Raw genomic sequence first — 13,976 nt, forward strand, 5'->3', positions numbered from 1 at the left:
TTCAAGGGTCCTTTGAAAGGACTCTTCTGTGAGAAGAATGAGTGACAATGTTGATTTAACTAGTTGGAGACATAACCAAGTAGGAGTCCATGGGTGCACCCGAATGGCAGCATTCATCACTGAGGGGTGGTGTGCAAAGACACGGCAAATAATGAAGAGACGCTTTATTGTCATCGACTGTCATACAACTGAAACATTTACGAGGAAAATAGCACAAATCCACAAAAGAACAGACTCAGAGATGTGCAGGGGGTTGGGGGAAGGGGGCTTGTCTACAATAGAAAATCAGTCTGTAGCAACGACACTGACTCCTTCTGTCCAGCTGTAAGCACGGGGTGGGTCAATATTATCCAGCGTATTTTGGCGAGGCTAGGACTGTGTCTTTAGAAAAGGAAAAACAGAAGGGAAAAATATATATGTACATGTGTTGTATCACAGCACTCCCCATGGCCACACACGTTAGCAGGATGCGAAGCTGCTTCTCTTCCTTGTTCTGTACTCTCTCTGGCTGTCCCTCTGTGTCCCCCTGCCTAGGTCTGCAGCTGGAGCAGCACAAATGTGCTAACAGCTCTTGGCAGTTGCTGTCAGTGCTCAGACCGGTAGGTGGGAAAAGTCTCTGTCCGATGAAGCTTCAGAGGGCTGCTGACATCTTTTCCAGAAAGAATTAGAAAGAAGAAACGGTTATCTCTAAAGAAAGCCCGTGATCAAATAGGCTAGTAATGCAACTGATTCTGTTTACCAGAAAGAAGGGGCAGATTCATCACTGGGGACACTTTTCCTAAGGTCACTCCTTGGGATATGCAAATAAGCATCTCTAGTGTGGGGAAATTAACATATAATTTGCATTTTTCCTTTGCATTCAGCTGTGGTCAGTCTGTTAGCAACTGTGTTATTTCTTACATTTTCATCTGCAGTAGCTCCCCACCCCCCAACTTCCCCTGTCATAGTATCCAGAGGGAATGAAAGAGAAACACAAGCCTAGGGAGACTTTTTATGTAAATGCTTTTTGAAAACCTGACTCAAGAAAAGATATCATGATTTTTCTTACGCCCCTGTTAATAGGAGACTTTCTTACCTTTCTCTACTTCAAGTTCAGTTTCCAGCCAAGTCAGGAATGCCCGCCCCCTTGTAAGTTAATGCAGGAATTCCCACACTTCCTCTATACCGTGCAGAGAGTAAAAACTAACTAGATGCCAACAGCACCAAAATAACCACAATGGACACACAATGAGGAGACTGGGCATCCCCTGCGCTGGCAGTGGCCTGGGAGAAACCCAAGTTCATCCAGCCTGGTAGCCGTGCACCCTTGGGTTTTAGAATGCTTTGCTGCCACCTCCTGGTTAGGATTGGCAGGAGTAGAGCATTTCATGGCTGAGCAGGTTCACCAGGGGACACAAAGGCAGAGAGGGAGAACTAAACCCAGGAAACCTGGATGTTCCATGCACACATTCAAAACCGCATTGTTTTTAAGTGCTGAGCCAAGAGGAAAAGGTTGTTGGTGCCCTGTGGCTCCACGGCTCTCAGGCTCTCGGTTGACTCTCCCTTCCATTGCTACAAACAGCCCAGACAGAGTCCTTAGGCCACAATCCCCCTCCCCCAACCCTCTGACCCTGTATCCGAGTAGAAACACGGGTAATGACTGGTCTCCCTCTTCTACAAGGTAAAAGGGAACATATTTGTTCCATTCTCCTACCCAGTCCTACTGGGAATTAAGGGGATTGAGGAGGGCTTGGTAAGCTGTAAAAGCTTGTAGAGTTACCCCAGTCATGGCCCCAAATGAAAACAGATATAAAGAGAACCAAGGGCTTGGGGCTGGTGAAATGGCTCTGTGGTGACTGCCACCACTGAGTTCAGTCTCAGGATCCACATGCTAGAAAGAAGAGCAAATCCCAAAAGTTTTCCTCTGACTTCCTCATATACATGCCATCATTACATATAGCATGCATGCGCGCTTGTGCGCGCGCATGCACACACACACACACACACACACACACACACACATCCCTAACACACACACATATACACATGCATACATATACACACATCCACCCACAATGCACACAGACACACATACATTCATACATACACACAAATGTTTTTCAAAAAGTGATACAAAGGTTTAGACAGTTGCTCAAATCTGAACCCAGACCAAATCCCCAATCTACAGCAGTAGTGATGGGTGTTGAACTCCCCCAAATGACCAGGAATGAAGCACTGTTGGCAAATAGGAAGGCAAGATAGGTGGGACTAGGAGACAAGGAGGATCCTGGGAGATGTAGTAGGAGATTCAACATGTAGAGACTTGAGGGAGAAGAAGGTCCAGACCCTCTTTCTGGTAAGATAAGATCATGTGGAAACACTTAGATTGATAGAAATGGGTTAATATTTAAGACAGAGCTAGCCAATAGCTATTAACAGGCCAACAGCTTTATATCTAATACAGAGTCTCCGTGTGTTACTTGGAGCTGACTTGACTCTGGGACCAGGCTGGCGGGAAAACTACTTGTAACAAATGTCTGTAGTTACAAGTCTGTAGTCTGAGTTGACACATGTATCAGAAGACAGCACAAATTCCCCAACCTAGCCACTGGCCTCCTGAGAATGGATATGGACCTGAACAGGCTGGGCTCAGATCCATTAGACATTCTGATCTCAGCATGGGGGGCATTGACTCACATCAGGACCAGAGTCTCCTCTCATAGTTAAGGATCTTGTAACCAAACTAACTGCCAGGGACTCAGAACATTGGTCCCTTGCTCACTGCTCCACTACGAGTCTCTGGATCAAGTGACTGCCATGGATCCCCAATCCTTAATTCTTTACAACATAGAGGAGGAGGATGAAGGTGAGGAAGGACTGGTCCTGTCACTTCCAGTCATGGAGATCCCCACCAGGAGGATGAAAATAAGGCTATATGGTAGACCACCACAAAGACACACCAGTGATACCCTGATCTGGTTTGTGCTCTGAGGAACCACACGGGCCTTATTTTTCCTAGTTACCATTTTGAAACAAATGTATCTATCTCCAAAGTAGTTCTGGTGGGGTGGAGCATTCTGAAAAATCCTGGGGCAATGGAAAAATCTTTGGCATGGGAAGGGTCAGATTAAATTGAGTAATAGAAAAGGGGATGAAGGGGTGAGAGAGGTACACAGAACTGAAGCCAGACACACCACAGCTCAATGGGAAGCCTCCAGGCTGCCCCTCTCCTGTCTCCCATTTCTCTGCAACGTTAGAATTAAAATAGGAGTTAAGTCTGACACTAGTGTGCTCAGCACCCTCAGCACACCGTGAACAGGCAAATCCTGACCACAGGTTCCCATCATCCAACCCCTTTCCTCATACATGCCCCACCCCCACTCATTTCTGCCTCAGGACCTTTGCATTTGCTGATCTGTCTAGGAAGAAGTTTCATTTTGTTTGATTTTTCCTCTCTATCTCTCTACCCCTCCATATGGCTACCTTTCCTGGGTTTAAGTCTTAATGTAAATTCTTCCAACAGCTCCCAAGCCAATAACTATGTCTCACATGGTCTAAAGACTTCCTATAAAAACCATAGTTGCCTTCTCTGTTACAGTTACATGTGTCAGCTTTGAAATCGGTGTCTACTTAGTTGTCATTAGATTACAAGTTGCCAGTGGTAAGATACATACCTAGGCAGAAGCCCCCATGCACACTTGTCAGTCAGGGGCTAGCATAAAGTACATGCTTAATAAACAGACACCGGGTCAATTAGTGTGTAGATGGATGCAGAAGAAACCAGGATGTTAACTCTTCACTAGACAGCTGGTCTTGGAGGAATCACTAACCCTTCTGATCATTACTTTCTTAGTAGCACAAGAAAGGAACACCTTTGCTAGGCACTGGTTTAAAACGCAAGTGTGTTGGGTACCTCCCAGACAATAACTTCTTTGTTGATATTTTATATATATTTTGTCTGTTTGACATGCGTGTGCTCACGTCACTACACACATGCTGAGAGGTCTGAGGGACTGAGTTCTCTCTTCTATCGTGTGGGTCCTGAGGCTCCAGGTTGGGTGTATTTATTCACTGAGGTGCCTTGCTGGCAGGGTGCAATTGTGAGCTCTCTACCAGTGCTCATACTGTGAAAATGTTGTCATGGTCTACACTGTGAAATCTTGTTACTAATTGTTTTATCTGCTGCATTGCAGAAATCTCCCCTGGATATGTGGGCCAGGAAATTGTTGTTGGCTACTTGTCTTTCACAGATTTCTCCAAGGTTGTATGCTAAAGAGGCCTTCATGTGTTGGCTTTGCTTTCTCCTAATCATAGAAGACCATTTCTACAGGAAAACTGGAGACTATGGGAGGAGCAGAGATGAATTGAGTACACCTTGCTGAATGTAAAGCTTCCCCATTGAGCAGCTGATAATAAAACACTATCCCTAGGATGATCAGCAGGTGGCACTGTAGGCCTACAGTCTGGAAGGTGAAGCCTATTTTTTCTTGAACCAGTTAGATAAGGTCTTTAGAGGTCCATGTAATTCTCACAGTGATCACTAGAGATGCCAGGAAACTTCAGCTTGAACTCCATCAATGCAGGCGATCTGAGCAGTCAGGCCCTTCCCTTGTCTGCTCATCCAGGCACTCAAGATCCCACTTTTCCAACAGCTATGCACACCATCACCGCTAGTGAACATGGTGAATGTGGAGCCAGGAAGACTCCACAGGGATGGGGAAGTGGGTCACTCAGTACACTCCTTGCTGGAATGCGCAAAGCCCTGGGTTCCATTCCTCAGGCATGGTATCACAATCCCAGAAGTCAGGATCTGGAGCCAAACGCATCAGAAGTTCGAGGCCCTCCATGGCTACACGAAGAGTTTGGAGCTAGCATGGGCTACATGAGACCTTGCCTCGGGAGGTCTCACATCCCGCCTATCAAAAAATGATGGTGTTGCTAGGTAACACACAGCAGATAACAGGGTAAAACCAGCTGTGACATGCCTGCCCTCCTGGACATTAGTGTTCCCCAGAAGGGCAGTCGATACTAATAAAGTAGCCACATGTTTAAACAATGACATTCAAATTGTGATCATTGAGCGGTTTCTCTGCTCTTTACTGTAGATGTTAGGTGACCAACTGCTTGAGTTCCTGCCTTGACAACCCCTAAGTGTACTACAGTTTGAGACTGCTACAATTATGCCCCCCACTCCATGTTGCTCTCGGTCAGGGATTTTGTCACAGAAACAGAGATGAACCCAGGAACCTAGGTTGCTACGTTCACGAGTTCAATGAGTTCAGTCTAGGGCAAGATCTTTCCAGTGTAAGGGCTACACACACCATCCAAGTCCTGTGGCAAGGATGTCCCGCACGGGTTTGCTGATCAGCCTAAGTATCAGTCAGAGATGAGCAAGGTAACTTCCTTACTGTAAAATGTCAGAGGGCAACTTTATCAGGATAAGAAAGGTCTTAAATCCAGTGTTGAACTGGGAGATCTTGAGAGCAGACCAGTGAGCAGATCCGGTGAGCAGACCCATACCCTACTTCACAGGATTTGTTTCTCAAGAGGAATGAGTGGGATCTAAGTGGAGCCTGGCTTCCCTGCCCTCCGGGAGGGACCTGGAACTGTGGTCCCTACCAAGAGCGTTCAGGGGAAGCATCTGGATCTTGCTCAAGCACTGGAGGCTGAAGGAGCCCCAACCCTCCCATTTTCAAATGTCTGGAGAAAGTACTGGAAACCGGCACTAACAAGTCCCTAGCAATGGTAACCCATTAGTCTTCATCCCACGGGGCTGTTTATAGAACCTGGACTCCAGTCCTTGACCAGACTTTGCATGGGCGTCCCTAGGAAGGCTGGTTGCCGAGCCACTTTCTGGTACCTCAGGCCCCAGGGACGCTATGTCTGGGAGCTCAAGAATTCCCATTTAGACAAATTCCCGAGGACACTGTGTTAGGTGCAAAGCTTTGAGGGTTGGACTCCAGAAAGATGAAAAATCCAGGGTCATGAGGCCTCGGAGGAGGAGCTCAGCGTAGCCAAGCCCCTCCTCAGAGCACCCAGGCCCCCCCAGCCCCTCCGCACACTATGTGCCCACTTACCTTGCAGGTGGTACAGCTGCCCTGTGCTATGCTGTCTTGTAATGTGTTGCCAGTAGGCGCTGCGGGGCAGGGGCACCACGGTGTTCAGTGAGGCAGCCCTCTCACTCATCTTCATCTGGAGCTGGGGTCAAACAGAAGAGAGAGGTGAGTCAGCAGGGCAGAGCCTCCCGGAGACCTGAGTGACAGACACATGCCGGCAAGACTGTCAGCACCATAGAACCAGCAGCCCACACACCAAGGACCCATCCCTGGGAGTGGGTAGTGTCCGGCGCTTTCTTTTTAGCAGCTCCATGCTTTACCCTGTTGGCAACACCAACTTCCCTTTGGGGGGCCACATTCCCACTCAGCTCAACCCCTCTAGTCCTCAGCAGGTGACCTTATCACCCATTCTGGGGTCACGTGGGTCACCCATGCCAGGCAACTAAAGTGATACAGTCCTCTGGGCTTCTATTAAAATTTTTCTGGAACAATCCATAGAGGGGAGCTAAGGGTTGGTGGCAATTGCTTTAGTTGCTTCCTCCTCTGGGTGGAGAATAATTCCTGACACATAGTATCTATGCACGAAACAGGTGCTCCTTCTGTGGGAGGGAGAAAGGGAAGCAGAGAACGAACAGATCCCCGAGAGAGGGGGCAGGCAAGGAAAGAGGATGAGGCTCAGCAAGCCTCAGTGAGACCTAGAGGCCAACCCCAGACCTGGTGACCCCTGAACCAAGGGCTGCTTCTTGACTCAAGATGGTTTGAGTTGGACGATCCATTGCCACTGTCAGCAAACAAAAGCAAGCCGTCTGCTTGGCCGCGGCCCCCTCACTCAGCTGTGCACTGTTCTGGGTGCTGAGGGAGTACAAGAGTCAACACAGCATGAGTCCAGGGCCTCGAGAAGAGCACAGTCCATGCTGGCTCTGCCTGCAGGGGCGACCTCACAGGAAGGGAATATCAGAGAAAACCAGCTAAGGCCACATGCACAAGAAAAGGTACATGGTGTAAAGCCATCCTGGCACAGCCTCCCATCTATCTGAGTGCTGTCCTCAGGTATCCAGGACACAGCTTTCCCACGCCAGAGCACAGGTGATTATTCTCTAAGCAGACACCCTCAGTGCTTGAGCACTGGGTAATCCACTGTAGCTCTTTAAAACAGAGACAGTATTAACTTTGTGATCAGCGAGACCTGGGGGTGACTTAAGCAACCCTCAGTAGTTGCTCAGACACACGACAGGATACTTGACAGCAGTTCTACCTGAAGACAGAAGAATTAGGTAACAGAAAAGGAAATGTGTGCATGTGCTGTGGCACGAAGGAAGCACAGCAGGCCACTGGGTGTCACCTGAAATGCAGCAGCATTAAGCGCCTGCCCTGCTGAGCGGTATGAGAATTTGATGAGAAGGACACAAGCTTACCCTTGTTTAGGAAAATCTAAGAATAGGCAGAGATGGTTGATGGTGATGGTGATGATACTGATGATGGGAATACGGGGAAGGTGGTGATGATGAGGATGATGGTGGTGGGGGTGGTGATGGTAACAATGATGGTGGTAGTGATGGTAATGGTGATGGTGGTGATGACAATGATGATGGTGGCGGTAGTATTGATGGTGATGCTGGTGATGATGATGGCGGTGATGGTAATGGTATGGTGATGATGACGACAATGGTGGTAATGATGGTGATGAATAGTAGCAGTGAAGACTGATGATAGTGAGGATGGTGTTAGTGATAGCCGCAGTCAGAATGATGGTGATTGTGAAGAGGGTGGCAGTGATGGTGAATATGATGGTGGTGGCAACAAATTCTGTGGTGGTGATGATGACTGCACTTTCTTTTAAAGAAAGGGACTCTCTGTGTGCATGTTTCCAGCCTGAGTGGTTTCAAGCATAATGTCTGCACATTCTCTCAGTAAAACCAAATAATGTTAAGTTTCATACCCAGGAGACCGAAGCTCATTGCAGCTGATGAGATTCAACTTGAGAAAAAGATAATAAGCAAACACTCAAAGGTAACTTAATTTATATGTGTTGCTTCACCATTGCTGGATTGGATTTCTGGTTGCTGTCATAACTCCATGGTTACCAAAGGATGTCCCCACATGACCTTAGAAAGCACGGGGTTTCGTGGGGCAGTGTGCCCTAAGGATGGGCTCTGAGATTGAAAGGTGGGAAGGATGAGCACGAAGCCTGGAGGAAGCTTCTGGAGCCATTTCCAGCCTCAAGAAAAGTCCCCCAGAAAGAAAAGGGAGAGAAAAGTCAACTGTTGACCAGCAACATCCGCTGACATTCAACCTAATTTGCATGCAACATGAGAGATGAAGGAAAGGAAAAAATGAATGTGGAGGACACCCTGGTGATTTGATTTTCTTAACATAAGATTATATTTAACATGATAAAAATTTTAATATAAAGGGAACACTTGGGAAATAGCAGTCATTTCAAATTATTTGCTACATTACTGCAAATATGTTTGGATGGCCCAGCACGATCTGGCGGTATTTTTAGAAAGCTTATTTATTTAGTTACAGGGATGAAGTGACATTGGTGTCATGTTTTGTAGAGAACAGCACAAAGCCTGGCTTCCTATTCCTCCCTCGGCCCTTTGGAAGAATATTCCAATTCTATGAAAGGATCATTTCTTAATAACTGCCCTTGGAGAAAAGTGACAAGAAAGGACTTGTGTGCTGGACAATATAAAAACGACTGAATGGTCCTCTAAAGGGAGAAGATTCTGGAAGTCACTTGGAGACTATTTTGGAGGGGAGGGCTCCCTTGTTCCTCCATGCTCCTGCCAGACATTGTGACTCACAGAGGCAGAGGTATCGGGGAACCATGTGTATGACTGACAGGAATATCAACTAGTAGCCCTAGCAGAGGCTTTGCATGTGGGTGGCTGGGGAGAATTGGAGGCTTCTTCTTATGAAGTATTTCACAAGCTTCTGTGTCCTGTGGCTGTTTCTGACCACCTTTCAATACTTGGGCACTGGGAAATAAGAACCACCCCCAGCTTTGCAGAACAATGAGGATTTTTGATAGGATGGGACAATGGCATTTCTGAACCCTCATTCACAACAATGTGGAAGTGGGTTAGAGGAAGGTCACACAGAACCACATGTGTAGACAGAGCCTACACTGAGGCCCTGCTTGGGCAGTCCACAAAGGCTGGGCCAGGCTTACACAGGGCTACAGAATATGTAGAAATAGCATTGCTCGGAAATGCCTGCTGGGTCTGTAAATGGAGACAGGGCTTTTCTTTTGTCCCAACTGCCAGGTTTTAGATAATCCCACAAAAGCTTATATTAATTACAAAATGCCTGGCTGGTTGCTCAGGCTTATTGCCAACTAGCTCTTACATTTAAATTAACCCATTTCTATTCATCTATGTATTGACACATGACCATGGCTTTACTGGTCCTCTGGCATCTTGCTTCTTGGGTGGCTGGCTCATGTCTCCCCTGACTCCACCCCTCCCCATCTGAGAGTCCTCAGTCTGATTGCTTCACCTAGCCTTATCCTGCCTGGCTATCGGTCAAACAGCTTCTATGATTAATCAATGAGAGGAATACCTATCCCCAGTGCACGAAAGAATTATTCACAGCACTGGTCTTAGTTTCTTTTCTTGTTGCTGTGGTACAAATACTCTGACAAGGACAGCTTAAGAGAGAAAGTGTTCATTTCAGCTCACAGTTCAAGGTGCACTCATGTTGTAGAGAAGTCAAGGGTGTGGAGGCTTGACATTCTGATCACATCAAATCCACAGTGGGGAACCAAGGCATGAATGCTGCTGTGGCTTCACTCTCACTCTCTTCCTATATTCTCCAGGGTCCGTGCCCAGGTAATGGCGTGGCCCGCAGTAGACAGACCTTCCCACCTCAGTCCAGTAAAGAGAATACTCCGTAGACATGGCCGGAGGCCCAATTCCCGGGTGATTCTAGAGTGTCAGCTTGACACTAGGCACCATGAGGAGGCCCAGGTGATAAGGACAGAAGAAGCGGTATTTCAAAAGGTGGGCAACATTGCCTGGTGTGGGCATGCTCCTCTGCAGGGTAGCCCTGGCTTCCTCGCTCATCCCCAATCTGCCAAGAACTACTGTCTGAAGCAGCCATCAAGGGCTTCGTCTAAGTCATTATTGGCTTCCCTTCTTTAGGGAAAAGACCTGTGCAAAGCTTCCCAGCCTCTACACTATGAGGGACCTTTCTCCAACTTACCCAGTGCACCTGAGCTCCACAGGAAGGGAAATGGATGTGAAAGCAAACGGCTGTCATGCCCCGCCTCTCCTAGCACACACTTCCTGCTGTCTCCAACAGCCACGAGGAAATGGCAAGTCTTCCCTGACGACTCCAGTGTCAACTCAGTGAAGAAGTTATGAAGCATCCAAGTTGCAAGACCTCTCAAATGAACTAGCCAAGGAGACAAGTGTCTCCAAGCTTCTTGGAGGTGGAGTTCTTGTCTCCCTTACACTCAAGTCTCAGGCCTCACCACTTCTCAATCCAGCCATGACTGGATGCCCTTGTGTGTTCTCCCAAGCTGCTTCTCAGCTCCCTGATTCTCACATGTCCTCCTGGAATCCGCTCAGAGACCACAGCTCTCCTCTTCCTTCCACACGTTAGGCAATCCTACCTCACCTCAGACTTCTACTCTTATTCTGATCATTTCATCAATTGGCCTGTGCCCCTCAAGTGGTCTACTGCCTAATGCAGACCACGGATTCCTGGAAAATTGGGAGTATAGCTTTAGTCTTAGGGTCTGTGGCCTTTGGGGGGGGTTAATGAGTATGTGATGGATAAAAGAATAAATGGATATGGGAACAGATGAAGCACATAGCAAGGATGGGTTTTCAAAACTAAATTCCAATCATCCCAGCAAGTGAGAAGGTATAGCTTTGGTAAGCTAAGGCACCATGGGTTCAGGTTAAATAAAAAGGGCTATCACTGGCTGGGATGGGGACACCACACTAATGTTCCATTTGGTTTATTTCACCATTTGGGTGAGGAACTGAGCACATGTACAATCATTTAGGACAGGGTGGTAGAGGGAGACTTCAGCTCTGCACATTTTTTCAGCAGTGTTAGCTCGAGATCTCTCCAGGGAGAGAAGACAAAGTTTCATGATGTCAGTCATGTGCCAACCTTGTGCACCCACACCCCAGCCTCCCTTTATGCTGCAGGAAAGCATGTGGGGCTCTTTTTACACCAGCCTAAGAGAGTCCTGATGCTGCGCCGTGCCACAAAATACTCAAGGCCACCAACCAACCTGTACTACCTGCACAACCCATGGGGTTTTTAATGTACTAAAAGCACCAAACTGCCAGGAAAAAATTCTTTTTCTCCCAAGTCTCTTGTCCCAGGATGATAAAGGGAAGTCAATAAATCATAAACGAAGTAACAAAAGTATCAGTAGAGGCTGGAGAGGAGGCTCAGCGGCTAAGAGCACTGGCTGCCCTTGTAGAAGACCCTGATTCAGCGCCCGACACTTACATGGCAGCTCACAACTATCTGTAACTCCAGTACCACTGGATATGGTGCCCTCTTTTGGCCTCCATGGGTACTGCATGCACATGTTGAACATGAACCTTAAACGATACCAGATTTTCATTTACAAAACAAAAACAGACCTGATACCTATGAGCATATGGTCACATATGTGAGCTCAAAATAACTGCACTTGATGTAGAACCCACCACTGTTAACATATTCACATATTTCCATTTATATGGAATTCTCAGGAGAGGTGAATTCTTGGGGAAAGTAGACATGTCTGATGTGCCAAGGAGACACAACTTCCTTAGGAGACAGTGAAATGTTCTGGAATTAATTACAGTCTCATAGTTCTGAATATAAAACCATTAACGACAAAGCTTAAGGGGATGCATGCCTATGCAATGTATATAAAGATGATAAGATATGTTCTTGTCTCAAGGAAGCTTTCACCAAAGATACAGAATTAGTTTGCTGTACTTTTGACACAATTTGAAAAACAAACACGATGCTATGGCTCAGTGCTTAGCTTCCAGTCACGTGGTATCAAAGCGCTTGGACACATTCTAACCATTAGACACCACAACATGACCTTGCTGTCTGCAAAGTTCAGACTTGAGAATAGCACAATCGAGTTTGCAGAAATATAATCTCACAAAGCTTTACAGATGTTTACTGTATGCAACCCTAGGGGTCCAGGTTAGACACACCTTCTCTGGAGACCCCAGTGGCTGCTGATCAGGGCACATGCAGTTGGTGGTAATGCCTTGGCTGATCCATTAAAAACCCTCCCAACACTTGCAGTGAAGGAGTGGCTGTCTGCCAAGGTCCCTTCCTCTACTAAGAAAACTCTTGGGAGAGAAAATGTTCTAATGATCAGGCTATTCAGCAGCCACGTGCTGGAAGATAACAGCAGCTGACGGGCTCCCCCCCCCCAACCTGCCAGGATTCTTCCCTCAGTCTTACTGACAGGAACTTGACCCCTGTGCCTTTTGTGAATCTGAACCCAGAAGTGAGCAGCGGCAGGGGGCATAGCTGCAATCCGGCCCGCTATGGCCCTGCTCCGGAACCCATTTGTTTCTGCAATAGAGCTGCATTTGGAGAAATGGAACGGCATGGCCAGATGGAATCCCTGCCTGCTGCTGACGATCCCAGGGAACACAGGTCATGCTGTAACCTTGGTCTGGACTAACTCAGATGCAAACATGTGTCAACACCTTGGTTAATCCTTCTGACTCAAAGGCCTAAAATCATCCTTATCATACCAACTAACCTCCCCTGGTTTCAGCCAGAAGGAACCTAAGGAGGACTCTGATAATGACTGACACATGTGCAAACAATATTAATTTTATCACTGTCCACCACTCAACCTTGTCCTGAAAGGATGGCACCTGGAGACCGTTTGATAGCAGCATTCAAGTGTGTTAGGACCCATACCAATACCTGAACATATTTTCCCAACCAAGAGGCCCCGAAGTCTATGCAGCTCTTTTCCTTCTATCTTCCCTCCCTTTCCTCTTTTAATACAGGGTCTCATGTAGCTGATGCTGACCTCAAACTCACTGTAGTCAAGGATGACCCTGAACTCTGAGTCCTTCTCCCTCTGCCTCCTGAGTGCCCAGGTTACAGCATGTGACATCACACCTGGTTTATATGCTGCTGGAGACCAGGTCCATGGCTGCCGTCATGCTCAATAGGTGCTCTACCAACCGAGCTACATCTTAATGCAAGCCTATGCAACTCTAATTACATACTCAGTTTTGTGTGTGTGTGTGTGTGTGTGTACACGTGTGTGCATGCATGTGTGTGTATATGTGTGTGTGTATGTGTGTGCATGCATGCATGTGTGTGCATGTATATGTATATGTATATGAGTGTGAATGTGTGTATGTTTATAACAAGTTTCCAGGATATTTTAAACATAAACTGTGGCAAAGTTGAGTCAGATGAGACAACAGTCTGAGAGAGAGACACAGAGATGAAGGAAGAGAAGGGGAGATAAAGGGGCGGGGTAGGGCGAGAGGAAGGGAGGGAAGAGCAACTCTCAAATACCCCCTTTTATTCTGCTATTCCATACTTAGCTGTCTCTTGGCACCCCCTGTCCTGGCCATTGGCATCTAATTTCCACCCATTTTCCTATCAGGACACAATGAAATATTCTCTCATTTCCCCCTCCAACTCCATCTCCCATGCCCTGGTTAGTTCTGTTGTCAAACTGACACTCCTAGGGAGGGAGAACCTCAGTCTCATCAAATTAGCCTTTAGTGCAGTTTTGGATTGCTGATCGGATCGGCACAGGAGGGCCCAGCCCACTGTGGGTATTACAATCCCTAGGCAGGTGGCCTGAGCTGTATAGGAAACAGCTGACCACGAACCAGGAGCACAGTAGTAAACCATGCTCCTTTATGGCCTCCTTCAACCACTGCCTCCAACTTCCTGTCCATGATGGTTTATAACTGTAAG

At 47.2% G+C, this 13,976-nt stretch overlaps 1 protein-coding gene across 1 annotated transcript in view; it reads right to left on the reverse strand.

The window, feature by feature from the left end:
* Positions 1-514: 514 nt before the first annotated feature.
* The window catches only part of Dok5 (docking protein 5), a 140,580-nt gene continuing 127,118 nt past the window's right edge, over positions 515-13,976 (reverse strand). Inside the window, exons 7-8 of the mRNA XM_051185597.1 lie at positions 6,057-6,177; positions 515-649 (exon numbers count right to left, since the gene is read on the reverse strand). Of these exons, the coding sequence (XP_051041554.1) occupies positions 585-649; positions 6,057-6,177 (186 nt within the window). The 3' untranslated portion in view covers positions 515-584. The remainder of the gene's footprint in view (positions 650-6,056; positions 6,178-13,976) is intronic.

The sequence above is a fragment of the Phodopus roborovskii genome, unplaced genomic scaffold (assembly GCF_943737965.1).
Source record: "Phodopus roborovskii unplaced genomic scaffold, PHOROB, whole genome shotgun sequence".
NCBI lineage: Eukaryota > Metazoa > Chordata > Mammalia > Rodentia > Cricetidae > Phodopus > Phodopus roborovskii.